The sequence below is a fragment of the Drosophila serrata genome, unplaced genomic scaffold, assembly GCF_035046125.1.
Source record: "Drosophila serrata isolate PLE 108 unplaced genomic scaffold, ASM3504612v1 contig_130, whole genome shotgun sequence".
NCBI lineage: Eukaryota > Metazoa > Arthropoda > Insecta > Diptera > Drosophilidae > Drosophila > Drosophila serrata.
The window spans coordinates 581,494-600,149 of NW_028257028.1; the positions used below are offsets into that span (position 1 = coordinate 581,494).

Sequence of the window (18,656 nt, forward strand, 5' to 3'; positions counted from 1 at the left end):
GACCTCCATCCTCCTCCTATTCAATATTATTATTATTATTACTTTTTATTATTGTGAGTATTGCCGTGGCGAATGGCCAGGACAATGGCCAAGTGTGAGGGCCAAGGGCCAAAACAATCGGAGAACAATCAACGAATGCGCCACTTTTGCCATTGAAGTGCAATTGCGCGTACTAATCGATTCAGTTCGAATCCGAGACGAACCGAATCGATCCTCGTCCTCGTCCGATTCCGAGATCAACTTTTCAAGAAACTAATATCATGCCCGGAGAGATCGCAGACCTCGCCCTGTTATTGTTATTACAGCTGCGATTAATTAAGCAAACAAATCGAGTCCGGCTATATACGGTAGCTGTAAAAACAAATAACCCGCGGCAACACGATCGATGCAGTTCGATCGCCATTCGCATTCGCATTCGTGCGTTTTGGCCTAATTAATTGCCAATCATAAAGGCACTGGCTCTGGCACTGGCACTGGCACTGAGTGCAATGTGCTCGTAAAGCGAATCAGCTCTTTAAATGCCTCAAGTCCCGCAATTATTCAAGTTTGCGCCTCGGAGGGAAGGTCGCCGCTTGCTGGGCGAGAGATGTCTGTGTGTTTGGCAATTAATTAAATTAAGTTTTCAGCGAAAAGGCCAAAGGCGTGAAGCAACCAACATAGGTCTTTGGGAAACTAAGGCAATCGAACGATCGATACTCTTACAATGTGATGGGAAAAGGGTATACAAATATTTAGAAGAAGCTAGCTTTTAATTCTCAGCACTTTATCTTAGAGATTCGTATCCTAAAAGTGATTAATTCAATTAAAAATTTGATGGAAACTAGAGTACGTGGTATTTTCCAACTCCTTTTTTATAAAATGAGTGACAAAAGCTGTGAGAAAAGCCAGGATGACCGCTTTACCTAAAGAGCATCGGTACAGGAAGTGTTCGAAGCACTCTCTCTTTCCCTTTCTATCTGCCTCTGTCTCTGTCCCTCTATCGCCGCTCGTCAACATTAACAACAAACAGCGATAACATTTTAATTGCACTGATCTGTTGATTTGCTGATCTGCTGATCTTCTGATCGCTTGATCTTCTGGCCAGTTTGTTAATGTCTTTTGGCAGGAGCAGAAGCTGGAGCAGGAACTGGCCCAAATCGCATCCCATCGCATCGAATCTGGGATCGTGTTAAGAGGCTCTAATAAAGTTGCTCGATGACTCTTTCTCCGAAGCCGAGCCCATCGATCTGTTGCAATTATTTATCGGCTCGAATATCTTACATCATCTTATGGCCGCCCGATGATATTGATAATGAAATCAGCGGCAACACCAACCAAGTGCCAGGCTAATCTGAAAGTTTGCCCCATCCTCATCCTCTGGATCCTCCTTGGTCACCCAATTTCCCCCCTTTTGTAAGTGCGGCAAACATGAGAAATCGATTTAAGCCGCCTCTTCTAGAGCGGAACATCCATCGATTCATATATGTATATAAACATATCTCTGATGTCTCTACATGCAAGTTTATCAACCGGCAATGAGCTTGGGGATAAGTCAAGCAGATAGGAGATGCTGGTCCCGATTGTGCTGGTACTCAAGTCGGTATACCGAGTGTCCATCAGATTAGGGGACAAGTTCCACAGATTGTAGCAGCAAGAAGCTCGATCGGAGTCAAGATCGTGAGATTCTTTCCAAATATGAACAAAGGGAAACATCATAGACAGTTTGCAATGTTCTAAAATATCAAATCTCCAAGAACAAAATCTTAGATCAGTTAATGCGAAAAGCTTTCCGGGTAATCCGCCTACCAGCTATTCGTCCTATCCTTCAGTGACATCAAATGATCCCCGAATTATCCTTGGTCCAGAACCATTTCTTATCTCGATCGGAGGCGAGGGATGAAACTCCCTGGAGAATGGACAGCACGTGCAATTTACATTCTGCATTTTGTGTTTTGCAGCTCCCAAGAGTCCGATGATCTCCGGTGATTTGCTGCTGCTGCTCCTGATGATGATGATAATTACATGCATGCAACGTGTCTCGTGTGAGTTTTGCATCATAAACACAAGGCGCATTAGTGATCGGTGAGTAGCACTTCATTAAAACATCTTTTTCGAACTATCTGGCGGCAAACAAAGAATGATCTTGCATGATTGAAGACCCTGCCGATGACTCAATAGCAGGGACACACATCTTAGTACACCATTCCCTGCGGACACACGTGTGTTGTGCTAATTACCAGTCCAGAGTTGTAGTCCCACGTCTCTGTGGAGCAGCTGAGCTCTGATGGGTGATCGGTGATCGGTGATCGCAGATCGGTGATCGAAGATCGCCATGCAAATGTATGCAGACTAAAAAGATGGCCAGGTATTAACGGTAACCCGTTCCGGTCCGCATATCAATCTCATATGCATATGCGACCGCGGAGAGAGAGACTGGGACTGCAATCAAAAATCAATTCATAACCATTTGCAAAGTGCAGACGGCGGCGTCAGGCGACACAGAGAAGAGGAGAGATCGGGCCGAGGGACAAGGACTGGGACTGGGACTGGGACTGGGACTGGGGATGGGGCTCAATCAAATTTGTTATAAAACTGTGAAAGTCTGCGACAGCGATCGGAAACAGGACTCAAAGTCAGTATCGATTTGCATGCGATCGGATCGGGGGCAACATTATGCAAAAGATGCGAAAGACATCCCTCAACTAAACTCATTGCTCTGCTTTGCATACAAACCCATGCCGAGAGATTCCCCTTAACCATATACACATTGCTTTGCTTTGCTTTGCATACAAACCGATGCCGATCGCAACTCCAATTCTCCGATTCCAAGTCCAACCTCAACTCTCATTGCCATTGCCTGGTCCCAGAACCCAGGAGCCTGTATCACTGGCCGACGATCTCACTGCCCGATCGACTCACGCACTGATCGACAGCGAGACACATTTCAATCATTTCATTTCTGCTCCTGCCTGAGACTCTGCAACGTGGGACGTGGGACGAGGTCGCTTGATCTTTAGCGCTAGATTAAACGATCAGCGGAGACAGCCACCGAAAGACGACGACGACTAAGACGACGAGGATCGTCCTACGATCAGTGAACCGGACTCTGTTGGGATGTACTTGTTTTTTGCCTCTGCATCAGCAGCTTCTCCTTGCAGCCTGTTGTGTAGGTTGATCTTGGTTGGTTGGCTCGATCGATCGATCGATCGATCGTGGGCCCAGCAAATTATTTCACTTGCTCGGGAACGCCGGTGGTCCCAATGTACAACTTGATTTCTGTTTCCTCTGCCGCACTGGCAGTTTGATTTGTTTAAATTTAATTATGCATCGATTGTCGGATCCCAGCGTAGGTAGATCCGCTCCGTGTTTCCCCCAAAAAAGACTCTCAACTCTCAACCGAAAATCTTGAGGAAAGAGACCAGTCGCGGACACAGGTGAAATTATGATGGTGCTCTGTCCCTGTCCCAGTCCAAGTCACTGGGCCTTTTTCCATTCGATCTGTCTGATCTCTGAGGTCCTTTGATTTGATTATCATCGTCATGTACGTGCTGATCGTCAAGCCACCAAATGATGATCGATGCTGGACTCTCCTGCTCCTGCTCCTGCTCCTTCTCTGTTCTGCATCCTTTCTTTTCACGTTCACAGTTCTTCCGACGTCCAATGGTCCGTGTACAACTTACATTTCGTACTCTCATTCTTTGTGCAACGTATGAAGCGATCAATCAAAAATGCAAACCACAAAGCGTTCGATCCCCTTTCTCTCTCCCGATTCAAAGAAGACAAAATAGTTTATGAGCGTTTGATGTGAGCAATGTGATAAACTGTGGCCCCTGGCCTCGTTCCTTTGTATGCATAAACGCACAGGATGGATGTATCCTCCATGGGCCCCGATCATAACGAATGTCACCGCCATGATGTACAGTTTGTTAGAATTTGAATTGTGCAAAGCGCATCGTAAATTGTCGCTGCGGATCGGATCTCTGAATGGGATCCCCAATGCCCAAAGGAGCCCACTGATGGGGGGTATTAGATTTGGTTTATTTAAACCTACATACATATATGTAGACCTATTGCCGATCCATCGATCGGTCGATCCATTGGTAGACCCATCGATTGGATGACACAATTATCGGTTAGAGCTAAAGTCCAATGCAATGTAAACCACTTGGTTATGCAAATATAAAACGATATGTACATATATACCTGGGCTAGAGATAGTGCTGGAGCAGAAGAGAGATATGTCTTGATAAATTTAAAATAGGATTGGAGATAATCGCACCCACGCTTGCGGCATTCCAAAATTCACTTGAACAAGACACATACGACGATAGATCGGGTGTTTGAGGAAGATTTGGCGCGAGTTTTACGAGTTTTATGATCCCAACTTTGGGCCTGATATCGGGGTTCGAGGTGACCCGACTTCGGCGGAACTGTTTGTTTGTTTGTTTCTCATTTTGTGTAAATACATACATATATGGTGTATATATCGGGAACCGGTTAAGTGACGACTTTGCGTGGGTGTTGTGAACTTGCATAACTGTGTCACCATATTCAGTCGATGTCGCACTCCACTCCACTGGCTGTGTCAATACACAAGGCGACTCCGGGTGGGAGTCGCGGCGAGTCAACATTTGCCGAGTGTGCCGTCCCGATCAATACGGAGCTGGAACAGGGCAAAATTTAAATCAATAATTCCGCGATAAGGCTTCACCTCACTCTCTACGGGATCCCTTCGCCTTCCACTCCGTCCTCCTCCTGCTCCGAGACACACGTCATTATCATTAGGGTCCCGTGCCATATATCACAGTGACTCCTTCTCCTTCTCCTCCTCTGATGGATACTACGAGTACATCTCGCCCGCACCTAAATTATGGCATCCCGAATCTACATAGTGCAAATAGCCGGCAGCTCCTTGGGGCTACGGACAATGATTGGTTGTGGCTGCAGATGGATGCTGTCCAGCAGCAGCAGGAGTTCCGAGAAGGTGTGCGACTGGACACACTTCCAGTGTTTGTATCTGGCCATCTCTAATGCAGCTGGCCACAGAAAGTTAATTGAAATGGATGATCCATACCGTATTCTGTATTTTGGGGATAGTACAGTGGAGCAAAATGAAGAGAAAACCATCCACAATATGCTTCTAATATCATATTTCTAGTTCACATCACTCTCTATCTCTCAGTCTCACCCGAAATCGAATCCTCTGACCTCTGGCTGTTGATTTTATTCCTCCTCATTCATGACGCCCCACGCCCACTGTGCCGCCCCTTTTGTCCGATTATATAGAGCTATAGCCATGCGTATATATATATATATGTTATGTGGATGAAGTCGGCACACAGCATGTAGTCAGTCGCCTGGAGCTAGATGAAGTACATCATCCAGGTTTCGGCTCCGAAAGATCAGTCTATCATCATCATCGATGCTGGATGCTGGATGCTGGTGGCTGGTGGTTGCGGGACAGCAGTTTAAACTCTGTCAGACAGTTTGTAAACAGTTTTCGAAACCAAAGCATAGCGATAAAGGCCACATGCCCCACCATCTCCTGCCCCAAAACAGGCTTTAAGCCAAAGACACGTCGACTTAGATGATGCTGATGGCTGTGATGGCTGCGGGGATGCCAGGCTAAGGCTGAGGCTGTCTGGGATGGTCCATTTCAGAAAACTGTGTCCGACATTTGCACCATTATAACTTTATCGCTTTTGGACTGATTGTTGGCCGCATGACGGGGTCGGTGGATGCCCGTCATCGTGTCGGATCTGCGCAGTCAGAGTGAGTGATGTACCTGCTGCCAGAATGCTGATGATCATGAAGGCTTAATAGCATTAGGCCCGGCTCTGGCTGCCGCTCGAGGGATGTCAATAAAAATTACCCACTGTGCCGCGTCGGGTCCATCCTGAGTCCATCCTGGGTCCATCTCCATGGCTTATGGCTGTGTGTCTTGTGCCCCTTGTCGGCTTTTATCTGCCCTGCGACTATCGATCTATAATATCCAATCTGGAAAGCTACTTGTAATTGCTCGCTGCGGCTGCTGTGCGGATTATTATTAACTGGGATGGCTTTGCATTTGGCCAAAGTCAAAGCTGAAGCCGAAGCCGAAGCCGAAGCTGGAGCCAAGGCGCAGCTCTTTAAAAAACCATTTCAACTTACAAGCTTGTTAAGCTTGCCCCAAATCTCCTTCACCATTGGGGGCATGCCGTTTAATGCAATTTCACGTCGCTTTTTATCGCCGCCTAAGTAGCCACTAAACGGCAGCTCTTTAATCTCAACGACTTGGCGCGAATTCCCAAAAACAAAAGCAAAAAAAAGCTGGGAGTACTTCCCTCGAAATGAATATGAACTTTCTTCGGGACTGACGAGCCCAGTTTGGGGCTCGCCCACCTTGTTAAGCGCTAAGGACACGGAGGAAGGAACTGGTCTTAACGAGGCGCACACTTGCCGGAGTCGGAGAGCGGCTTCGATCTGCAATCGATCGATCGATGGATGGGTGGATGGATGGATGGATGGAGCCTGGAAAGGCCTGGGATTTATTTTTAGTTAACGCTAAATTGAACCGTGGCCGGATCGAACAGTTCGGCGGTTCGGCAGTTCGGTTAGTAATTGCGGATTAAATGCATCCATCGGGGTCCATCATCATCATCATCGCAGATCTCGCGTACGCCGGGTGAATCTGATTAAGAATATTTCAATTAGCCGGGCTATGAGCCAGGGTGCCACCTTCGAATCCATCACCGGGCATCTTGACTTGACTTTCCCAGTGAACGTGGAAAGAATGAAAGTTTCCGTACTTTGTAGCGTTTTCTTCTCCCTCAGATTTCTGTGTTTTTTGCATCTTGTGATTGATTCGATGGCGGGCTGCCTTTTTGGCATGCTAATTAAGTCACTTGACCGAAGGGTTGCTGATGGTAGATGCTCAACGAGGAGGCCACGATTAAGGGGGCGTTCTTGGTGCCTGGTCTCGGGACTGGCTTTGATCTGGGTAAACGATTTTAATTGATTAACTTTCCATTTAATCCACATCCTGTTGCATGTAGGATGCCCTTCGGCCGAGGGCCTTGCATCGGCTACTGTTGCTCCACCGATGATGATGATGATGATGATGGCTCCCATGCTGATCCATAGTTATATATCTGTCCCCGTTGATGAGACAGAATTATGCCATAAATGCCAAGGGTAAAGCCGGTCGGAATTTTGCTTAACTAAATCGTTGCTCGGTTGCACTTTCGTTAAGCTTCCAGGCATCAGCTCATCTCGTAATATCCTTACACGGTGCAAAAAGTAGAGGAGATCCTTGATTTTGATCACAAATACCTTTAGACTTAATAACCAAAACTAGTGTCTTTCTTATCAGTATCCTGCAAGATCCCGCTAAGAAAATGTGCATTAGTTTTAGGTTGAGCCAGCTGTGGGCGCTATGCATCTTATTGTTGCAAGGTTCAGGGGCTAACACCGCCTTTTTCTGGAAGTGCAGCTATGCCATACCATAATCCAGCGGCAATCCAGGGGCAATCAAGCCATCAAAATATAGCAGCAACCGAAAACACTTTCATTAAACTAAATTTTTATTGTGGCACCGCCACCACTCCAGAGACCGAATTTAAACTGGCGAATCGGCGTCATTTTCATTTATGGCCAGATCCCAGCAAGGCGACCATAAAGCTTTGACCCAGTTTCCACTGGCCGCTATCATATTCCCTTGACGGGACGGCAAGGCATGGCACTTGCAGTTGCAGTTGCAAGTTGGCTTTCGAGCAAAATTACTACAAATTACACAGTTTTTCGGGGCGCAAAAGTGTGCCGCATGCGTGACAGGAGCTGGAGCTGGAGCTGGAGCTGAAGACGGAGTTGGGACTGTGGCAACTTTTCCTCCAGCCACAACAACTTTGCAATTAAGTTGGCCGATGCAGCAGATTAAAGTAAATAATATCTGATGTCCGCTGCTGCCTCACAATAACTCATAAACTGTAATCACTTAGGTCGCCGTGGCAGCAGGCCGTCCGCGAAACTAGTTATCCTTATCGATGTGCTCCACAATGAGGCCCCAATATAGTCCGGATCGCGTCGAATCGAATCGAATCGCTTCGAATGGAATCGAATCGAATCGAATAAGGTAACGAAGCGAAACGAAGCGAAGAGGTGCCAGCCGAATCCGCAGAGAAACACTCTTTATCGCCGTTATCCCCTTGATTTATCTCTCACTTGCAAGGGCCGCCCCGACCAGGCCCTACTTTTCCCGGTCATAATAAACAATTTCATAATTGCAATCGCTGGAGATAAAAAAAATTAAACTTGAAACAACAAAAAAATCTAGAAAGAAACTAGCTTCAGGAAGCCGAAGTTTGCATTCCTTACGGTTCCTTTAATGTAGGATAAAAAAATCATAGTTCTATATCATAAAAATGTCATATTTTAAACTAAAAACGTTTGAATATATTCTCAGAGTATCCTATAGCAGATATTCAAAATCTCTGAAAGACCTTTCCAGGATATTACATTTTAAGTCTGAATCTTAAAAAGTTGAGAGTCAAAGAAAGAAATTCCTTGATTTGAGTGTCTAGTAATATAATTTGTAACCAATTAATTATTAAATCAAACCAAATAGTGATTTATTTAAAAGAATGGATCATCGCTGGAGGATGAGGCATTGGAGAGGGCTTCTGAACCGGCAAAGCGAGCCATCTCGGTGAGCTCGGTGGGATTGATGAGATGGATTCCCTTGGTGGCCTCGCCCACAATGCCCATCTCGAAGAGGAAGTCCCTCTGTTGTCTGTCGAAGTGGCTTTTGTAAATAATCTCGCCGGCAGCCTTCACCAGCTCCTTGGTCTCCATGTTTGTCATATTATCCTGCCTATCGAATTCCCTCATAGCCTGTGGCTTCCCCCTGCCAATGGCGCAGGCGTAGTACTCCCGGTAGGAGCCGTCCGGATCGACCCGGAACAGCTGCGGTCCCGCATGGGCGTCCCACGAGGCCAAGATGGCGGATAGACCGAGGGGACGGTGTATTCCATTCATGGTGTTGGCGTGGACGAAGCTGGCCACCCGCTCGCACAGGTCTTTGATCGGAATGCCGGCGTGCAATCGGAGCCGGTAATTGGCGGCTTCCTGGCGGGCGATTTCCGCCACAAAGTGGCCATCGGGCGTGAAGCCAGCCATGGCCATGCCAATGTTCCTCTCGAGGGTGAGGATGCGTCCGTCGGCGTCCGGCTCGTACAGGGAGCTCCTGATGATCTTGTCCACGGCCAGCACCACGGCGTCCTTGCCCCGGATCCCGATTGCAGTGAAGCTATTGCCCACCGCCCTGGTGGCGTACTCAACCTGCAGGACCCTTCCGTCCGGCGAGTATAACGCGGCCGAATTATCGTATTTGTTCATTTCGTTGATGCAACTCTCTGCTTTAATTTATTTATTAAACAAGGCAGACAGTAAGTTGACAGAATTTACCTATTCCAGGTGCGATGTGAGTGACAGAAGAGTCTTGGCGTTAGTGATGCCTCTCCGTTTGTTGCTGGGAATTATTCGATTTCCCAATTAGCAACATTGGTTTATCGGTCTCGATAATCAAAGGTTGAGGTGAGACACTGAAAACAACAATTTTTACACACAAATTCCGCAGAGGTTAGTCGCAGAGCTTTGCTAAATAGTTGCAGAACGTATTTACATTTAATTTGCATATTTTAATGGAACACAACAGGCACAACACCAGCCACAGGCACACATGCTTTTGCGCATGCGCAGCCGATTGAAGCAGCCAATGAATAAGAATAAGGACTGAGAGAATGTTCGTTCAACTTCAGACGAAATGCGTTAATTTTATTTAACCCAAGGCTTGCACTAACATTTCTCCCCGGTCGTTGTTTCGATTGAAAACAAAAGGAAGTGCGACACAGACAACAAGTTGCAGATGTGCGAAGTGACAAAGCTGTTATCAAAGATTATTTCGTGTGTCCTTTGGCTTTCGGCTTTCGACGCGACTCTCTTGTCTTGCGGGGACTTATCGATATGCCGATAAGCGAGGGCTGTTGCTGTTTAAATGCGTATTGATAATCATTAGTTAAGTTGTTAACTGATTCCGTTTAGAGATTTGTCAGCGGGACAACACAACACAGCGGCCGGCCTGTGAAATATTTTAATGTGATTTATCTGCCCGGCTAACACAGTCAACAACTGAAACGGATCGAAACACAACGAAACGAGGCACAGGGACATGGCCAATTGCCGATTGGAGATTCCCGATTGCCGATATCGAATCAGCCATAAATCAAGCGCAGCTTTTGCCGGCTAATGAGACAGATTGCCTTATTCTCCGGGTCAAATGCCGGTGGTCCACTCTGCTCTGCTCTGCTCCTCGATAAAGCATCAGGATCCGGCTATCGATCCTCGACGCAATTGCTACAAATGATATTTTATTGGTATTTGATGAGCATCGGCGTGCAATTGTCGGGTCAATAAATCTAAAGCCCAAGGTATCGTGGGCTATCGGGCGTATACGCGCTCATTAGAGAGAGCAATCTTCTTGGGGGTGTGCACTGCGAAAAAAGAACAAGTATATAGTAATTTTTTATTTCGTACTGGACAATAGAATAGGGGATAGTTAGATAGGATCATTTCAAAGTGCCTTATATAAATGACATTTTTGTCAGCTTAATAATATTAATTCTAAAAGGGTCCCTAGGATGGACCTTCACCCATTGAAAATCTAATAGTTAACAATATTTTTATACTCAAAAATTAAATAAATTATCGAACTGGTAAAAGAATAAGACAATCTCATATAACTGAGAAATCATGCAATCTTTGAAACTTATCTTTATTATTGTTCTGATAGAATAATCCGAATTACTATTTTTAAGTAGTTTCAAGATTAAATTAAATGTATTCAATTGTTTCAAGTATTATTTTCGTGTGTTTTAAACTATTATTTATATTCCTAACTTTATTTCCAGTGTACACTGATCGGTAGTCGTGATCTGGATGGGAATTCGACCACCGAGGGAGCTCCGTGTGGGAGAACGGTGAGTCCTAATCCCGGTTAAAGCACAAAAAATAACATCACATAAATAATACGCTTATTGAGTTCCAATTCACTTCATTTTCTGTTTGAGTTTGAGTTCCAATTTCGGTACGAGATGTTGTTGTTTTTACGAGCCCTCTTCCCTCTTCCCTTTGCTCTTTGTTTTTTACTTTTATTTTTATTTTTTTCACAATAAATCACGCGACAGGCCAATTAGGTCCGCACAATTTGCGATCTCTGATCCCCGAGGAGCTCAAAAAAATAAAAAGAGCTAAAAAACATTGGCTCAGAGACTGGCCTCCCCTCAGACGAAGTGCGTCCAAACTTCAATTGCAACTCAATTAGGTCAGTTTGTGCGTGTGTGTGGAGCGACCAGACTTAATCCCCAGTATATTTTTACACAAAATTGATAGTAAACGAAGTGTTTATCTATAGCCTTTACTATCTACTTGAGTAATGAGTCGTGATTCACATGCGGCCCCCAAAGAAATCGATAAACTGAAGAAAAATAGCTCCAGAAATTGATTGAAATTTGCTTTCTGCAGTTTCGAATGAAAAACAAAGTAAGCTTCGAGGTTTTTGGATTTATTTCAATTTCGTGTTCTTCCTAATTAAAAAAAAAAAAGATTTATAAACTATTTAAGTACTTTCCTACCACCAAAGACCCGCCATAAAGGCCATAACCAAGGCCAGGATCTTCCACAGACCGATTTGTGATAGGGAAAAGGCACCATTGACCGGAGCGAATCCTAGTCGCTGGTTTCCCACATCGAACTCCGTGTAGAATCGTCCTAGGAACACATCGCCCATAATCCAAAAGTTCTGGTTAATGGACTGAATGAGTAACTGGCACTCGCTACCATCCCGCTCGACATAGTAGCTGGCCGGGATCCTAAATTCCACGGCTTGGATGTTGATAACCAGGTCGGGCATGGACTTTGTCGAAGTGCAATAGAACACACCACTCGAGTCGGCCGAGAAGATGGCGGCAATGGTGTCGAAATCCGCCTGGGGGGCAATAATCAGGGAGGTTCCCGTATCCGCAATCGCCGCATCGCCCACACTGACCACCGTGCTTCCGATCTTAATGGAGTCCGTGATGAACTGCCAGTAGGCCGGCTGGCTCACCGGGACGTAGGTGAGGCCGCCGTGGTAGAGCGACGGATCCGATCCGCCCAGGATGAGCTCGCCGCCGTAGTTGACGGTGGAGCCGTTGTCCCGCAGGTAGAACGAAAACACGGGGTTCGCCACCAGGCCCTGGTTGATCATGTTCTGGAAGACGGGAACGACACCGTCCGCCGCCAGGGCCGGGAAGCCCATGCCCAAGATGCCATCGAACAGGGCGTCCACGAAGTTCGTGCCGATCTCGGTGTACACCTGTCCGAACTTCTGGCTGGCCACCGTCAGGCCGCCCACGGAGACGGAGTCCACGGCGAGGTAGCCGGAGACACTGCCCGTTCCGTAGGTGATCGAGAAGTAGGTTCCGTTCGCCTGGTACGAGCTGGAGGCGGTCTGGTTGTACGTCTGATGGTCGGCACAGCCCGCGCTCGTGCAGCTTGTGCTCGGGATCCAGAGGTTCGAGGAGCCCGTGTCGAACTGCACCATGAAGTACTGCGGCGGAGTGCCGATGCTGATGTTCCCGTAATACTGGTAGTTGTCGAAGTTCGACAGCGGTTCCACCGGGTATCCGTTGGCCTTTTGGCTCAGGCTCTGGGTCTTGTTCTGGCCATACTTGGTCTGGACCAAGTCCCTCTCCGCCACAACTGCCTTCTGGCTGCGCTTGAAGTTCGCCGATCGGTGGATCGCAATCCGATGCAATCTGGCCACCTTGGACGCCTCACTGGCCGCCAGGAGCACGGTGAGGGTCAGGGCCAGGAGGGCCAGAGCTGTGAAGTGAAAAGACATGACCACCGGAGCGAGTGTCAAGCGCAACTAACTGCCATTTCACTATCAGAGTGTGTTCTTATAAAAAAAAAGCATATACATATATATGTACATATATACATATATATAAAGCTAGCTTATCGATAACGATAACAGCCGGCGTGCATGATTCCAAAATCAATGTACAAGGTATTTTGTATTGTTCTGGAATATCAAGAAAATCTACAACTTTACCGCTTTTTAACTTATTTCTTCTATTTTATATTATTTTAGATGATTGGTTTTAGTATTATGAAAAGAAGAAGACTGTATCACATAGCTCTTGAAAATTAGAACGAAAGAATAATAGCATAGCTGTTTTGCCCATTCTCGTATAAAGGTATTCAAAAATATCGAGCCAAAAAATTTAAATAATTTATAGTCTTTCCAGGGTATTATTATTTCAACCAGAAGCTTATAGCACTGTGAAGGAATCATTTCCGACCCTATAAACTATATATATTCTTGATCAGCACAAGCAGGCCAATCTTTCTGGGTTAGTTAGTTAGTTAGTTATGAATTTTTTAAGCTTTAGTTTTAAAAAAAATTGCCTTAAAAATATAGAAAAATATTAAATCAAGAAATGCTAATAAACAGGGTATTATCCTTTCAGTCTGAAGCTCAAAACATTGTGAAGGAGTCATTTCCGACCCTATAAACCATATATATTCTTGATCAGCACAAACAGGCGAATCTTTCTGGGTACAAAAAAAGAAACACATTTTTTGGACATTTTTTCAGAAAATTATAAGGGGTTACATCATTAAAATTAGCAAAATTTGATAAAAATTTTAATTTTTGTACATTTTTAACTGAGTATGCAGATTTATAGACCTTTTCAAAAATAGCTCAGAACTGGCTTCCGTATCGAAATTGAGGCATTTTTGGCTAAGCTATGAATTTTTTAAGCTTTGGTTTTTACGAAAAATTGCCTTAAAAATATAGATAAATATTGAATCAAGAAATGCGAATAAAAAGGGTATTATCCTTTCAGTCTGAAGCTCAAAACATTGTGAAGGAGTCATTTCCGACCCTATAAACTATATATATTCTTGATCAGCACAAACAGGCGAATCTTTCTGGGTACAAAAAAAGAAACACATTTTTTGGCCATTTTTTCAGAAAATTATAAGGGGTTACATCATTAAAATTAGCAAAATTTGATAAAAATTTAAATTTTTGTACATTTTTAACTGAGTATGCAGATTTATAAACCTTTTCAAAACTAGCTCAGAACTGGCTTCCGTATCGAAATTGAGGCGTTTTTGGCATAGTTATAAATTCTTTAAGCTTAGGTTTCTATAGATAAATATTCATTAAATAATGCAAATATTTTTAATTTATATAGGATTAATTTCCTATTCTACATTTCCTAAAATACAATTGCAAATTGCAAGAGTATTCAATAATTGGTGTGTGGACATTTGTAATGTTTCTTATTTGGTAGTTTATCCATTTCCTCCTAAGATATATATTTTATAATATTCCTTACTCACCGCGATAAGAGGGGTCTTAACTTGTCTTACCTGTGTGTTATCAACAGAAATCAATGAATCAGTGTGTACCTTAATCGATAGAAAAATCACCTTAAGTTAATCCTTGATTAAGAGTTCAAGGAAATGACGAAGGTGAACTTCAATTGGTGCTCCTTGGATACCGAAAACCTACATTTGGATGACGCCGCATGCGTCATTTACTTACTTATCTCACTCAATCAATCATTCATTGGAAGTGAATAAGTCACAGAACTCAAGATAGTTGGTTACTCAAGAGGTTTGGGTGGAAAGAGTTTATAGTTTATATGTATTCATTTATTAAAGAATATATTGCTTTGAGGAAAATAAAGGAAGGAAAAGTCGTATTCAAATGGAAAACACTTCCTGTCCGTTGTATTCGATACGGAATGCCTGTTTAAAAATGTTAATTAACCTGCCTGTCGTCCCATTTGGCCAATGGAGATGTCATCCCGCATCGACTGTGTGGGAATATCCATGGATTTGACCCGGACCAGACCCACCAAGATGTTTGGTGGATGAATGAAACAAAGAGTTATTGTTTTTAATGTATGCATAGAAAGGTCGTAGGGACCACAGGACCCAGAGCATCCTCAGTGTCCGCAGGAGCCTCAGTACCCTCAGTACCCTCGGGGGTGTCGGCCACTTGATGAGCCGTGACCTAATGTTGCACTACACACAATGGGCCATGATGAGGTCGCTTTGTCGCCCGTGCGGCAGTGTCAACTCGGATTGGATGCGCTACCAATGGGGTACGGATTCATGTGCTACATCCACCGAAAGGTGCTCTGCGTGGGCGCTCAAGTCAAACAAATTGAGAATTTATCACCCGAAGCGAAAGGCACCGCACACCATACCCAGAGACCAAGAAAAAGCAAGAGGAATAGGCATCGATGATCACTTTTGGCTGATGCATAAAATGCATTTTTTACACTCCCGAATGCACTGGACCATTCGCAAATTGATTTTGATTTGCCCGAGTGTCACACGAAGAATAGCCATGCATACATATATATATTCAGGATTCAGGATCCTGGATCCAGGATCCAGGAGCGGTCTTTTCTCTGCATTCTCTTCTGTATTCTATCCAATTTCAAAGGAGTTTCACACGCGAATGCCGCCCGAAGAAGCTCGTGGAAGGCATTGGCCTGCTGTGAACTGGAGCCACACTGAGAGAAAAGGAGCTTTTCATAATGCCAAGCATTTGAATGATTAATAAATGGTTTAGATTTCATCTAGTATGTAGGGAATACTTTTGGTTTTTGCTGAAAAGTGAGTCAAAAGAGAACCCTGTTAATAGTAATCGGGGGGATTTATTAATTATCGTACAAAGTTAATGGATTTTTGCCGAGTGGAGGAGAGTTCTCTGGCTATGGCCGGAGATATATATCTTGGGCTTGCTATGCTATATGGCCCTCGGCCCTTGGGGCGCTGCGTTTTAACTTCAATTTCATTTCGCGCTGATCGATTTTTGCACGCAAAGTGTGAGGGAGTCCCGTCCCCCCGCCTGGGCCTGGCTCAATGCCTCTGTACTTAGGCATTGAATTTATTGTGCAGTCCGATCAATATTTTATTGTTTTCGCAAAAACTTCTGCACCTCCTGGCTCCGGCTCTGGGTGCGTTATCAGTTCAGATGAACCGAGTCTCTCGGGTTCAGGCAGGCGGTCAGGCAGGCAGGCTTCTTCAAAGTGCCAAAGGGGAGTTCCCTTTTATTTCTGCTTATTTATTTTCCCTGGCTCTTTCTCGGCTTGTATCCATATCGGTTTCAGTTTCGGCCACATGCAAAACAATAATCGATGCCGGGGACTCGGAGTCATTCCATTTAAAAACGTGTTAAAGAGTGCCTCGGAATCGATGGTCGAGCAGAGAGGGAGGAGGGTGGAGGATGAGGATGAGGGCCAAGATCACGCCCACACTTATTTTCACCGCCCTGGCTTATTTGATTTTGGATGCGTTCATATTCCACGCCCCGCGGCTGCACTTCATCCTCCGCCACGAATTTATGATGTGATTTCGATCATTTGACATAATCTATTTAGCGTCTGCTCTCGTGCTCCTCGGGATTCGGTTTCTGCTTTGGATTCAGATTCGAAGCTGGTCCCTGGTTCCTGGTTCTTCCCTGACTTGCCTCAGCTCCCCGCATTGGGGGCATAATTTGTAATAAGATAATTTTATTTGCTTTGCCCAATGACTTGTGCTTGATTCTTTTGTTTTTGGAATAAAATCCGGGCTTCGAGGAGGGCGGAGGCGATGGATCCGCGGAGATATGCAAGTTGGTTGCTTTTTTATGAGAGCTTCACTTCCTCAAGTGCATTCAGGGAGAAATCCAAATGCATATATACGGGGAAATGAAAGTATCTAAAGGTTGAGGAATCTAAGGTAGAAAATAAAAATGAAACTAATAAGGACCCCTAATAATGAGTCATCCTCCCGACAATTAGTAAACTCTCTCTTCGTATCTGGAGAAATTTGTTCTCAGCGATAAGGGACACCTAAAAAAGGACACACGCAACCCCCAGCCAAGTCATAACTTTCGCTGAAGTGATCCTATCGGCCTCACATTTAATAGTGCCCAAGGATCCTCGGAGGAAGCTGCGCGTATCTTTTACGAGCCTAACTAATGTCCCCCGATTTAATGGCTTCACCTACCGCGGTGACATCTCTCCCGGCTCTTAACCCTTGCGGGATTGCTGCTACCAATTGCTAATACAGTAGCAACCAAAAACCAAAGAAAAGGAGTAGAGGAGTAAAAAGGGACACGCGCGGGACGAGAGCTCAAGAGCGATCTGTATCGGCGGGTTCTACTAATTAAGGACCTCCGCAGGACCCACCGCACACACTTTTCACATTCCACTTTCCTTACTTACAAGTCCTGTGTAAGTTCTTTGCCCAGTTTTTCCATAAATGCAATGAGGAATATTTAAGAAACAGAAATATCTAAGAGAACTCTTAAAAGTAAAACTTAATTTAGAGTTTAATAAAAGGAATTAGAGATAATTTTGTGAGTTATTTATATTTGCAGAATATTATTATTTCAGTCTGAAGGAGTCATTTCCGACCCTATGAACTATATATATTATTGATCAGCACAAACAGGCGTATCTTTCTGGGTATAAAAAAGAGAAACAAATATTTTGGCCATATTTTCGAAAAAATTATAAAGGGTTACATCGTTAAAATTTTCAAAAACTGATAGTAATTTCATTTTTTGTACATTTATAACTGAGTATGCAAATTTATTAACCTTTTTAAAACTAGCTCAGAACTGGCTTCCGTGTCGAAATTGAGGCATTTTTGGCTTAGTTATAAATTTTTTAAGCTTTGGTTATTACAAAAAAATTGTCATATAAACGTATCGATGGAAATTAGTTCAACATATGCGAATATTTTATTAAATTAGATTTCTTTCTTGATATAAATAGCATTAGAATTGGTAATGCATATGTTTCTAACATATAAGATTAAATTTCGTACATTATTAATGTTCTATTAATCGATTTCACTCTTAATTATTAATTTATTCTATGCTCATTTACAAGATCTTTATCATATATCGCTAATTGCTCACCTAATACCCTACATATGTAAATATTTCCCCCAGTGTACACTGGACCAACATTGTTTCCAGCCAAATATGAGCAAATGAAATGTTTGATGGCTTACAATGTGGGTCAGAAGGGCCAAAAAATGCCGGTTAATTCCAGTGCTGATAGTTACTAATTGTTTGTTATTAGCGTGCGGTTCTGTAACTGTATTTCTTTGTGGGATTTTTTTCAGAGCTTTTCGGGGACTGAAGTTTATCCCGCGATCCCGGAGCAGATCGGAGCGGGATTACGCCCCATCGGTCCGTCAGCCAGCGCCACATTGATTGCAATCAAGGAGTCGTAGTTGGCCCAGAGAAGAAGCCTTGGCCAAGTCTGGAGCAGAAGCCGCAGCAGGTTGATCGATAGCCATCACTGGTCGCGATCTCGATGGCCAACTTGTTTTCAATTTTTGCCCTCGTAAAAGGTATTTCCATTCTCATATAAATCCCTTTAATATTTAATTTTACATTTACCTTGCGTTGATATTTTGGATAGCTTTTAAAGTCGCTTTAGATACAAAGCAATTTTCGAGATACATTCAGTTGGGTTTTGAGTTTTCAGTTTTCAGTTTTCAGTACTTGAACTTTGACGAGTGATGAGAGTATTCAGCACTTCGATTAGGTTTACTTTCGGCCAGTTTCTTCC

The 18,656-nt window shown here is 44.2% G+C and overlaps 1 protein-coding gene, 1 long non-coding RNA gene and 1 pseudogene across 4 annotated transcripts in view; 1 reads left to right on the forward strand and 2 right to left on the reverse strand.

Moving 5' to 3' along the window:
- The window catches only part of LOC147644609 (uncharacterized), an 82,214-nt gene extending 63,778 nt beyond the window's left edge, over window positions 1–18,436 (forward strand). Inside the window, exons 2-4 of the long non-coding RNA XR_015270207.1 lie at window positions 1,938–2,061; window positions 10,923–10,991; window positions 18,205–18,436. This is a non-coding gene — a long non-coding RNA (uncharacterized LOC147644609). The remainder of the gene's footprint in view (window positions 1–1,937; window positions 2,062–10,922; window positions 10,992–18,204) is intronic.
- On the reverse strand, window positions 8,525–9,481 carry LOC110185516 (proteasome subunit alpha type-3 pseudogene; annotated as a pseudogene). 2 transcript variants are annotated; one of them, XR_015270210.1, is made up of 2 exons: window positions 9,421–9,481; window positions 8,525–9,371 (listed from the first exon to the last, which is right to left on the reverse strand). The product of XR_015270210.1 is annotated as a proteasome subunit alpha type-3 pseudogene, transcript variant X2 (transcript). The 2 variants fall into 2 exon arrangements; XR_015270209.1 differs by having other exon boundaries at window positions 8,525–9,368; window positions 9,421–9,469.
- Window positions 11,560–12,922, reverse strand: Pgcl (Pepsinogen C-like). Its single transcript, XM_020954409.2, has one exon. The coding sequence runs from the start codon at window positions 12,893–12,895 to the stop codon at window positions 11,642–11,644; it is 1,254 nt and encodes a 417-aa protein (XP_020810068.2). The 5' UTR covers window positions 12,896–12,922; the 3' UTR covers window positions 11,560–11,641.
- Window positions 18,437–18,656: the final 220 nt, after the last annotated feature.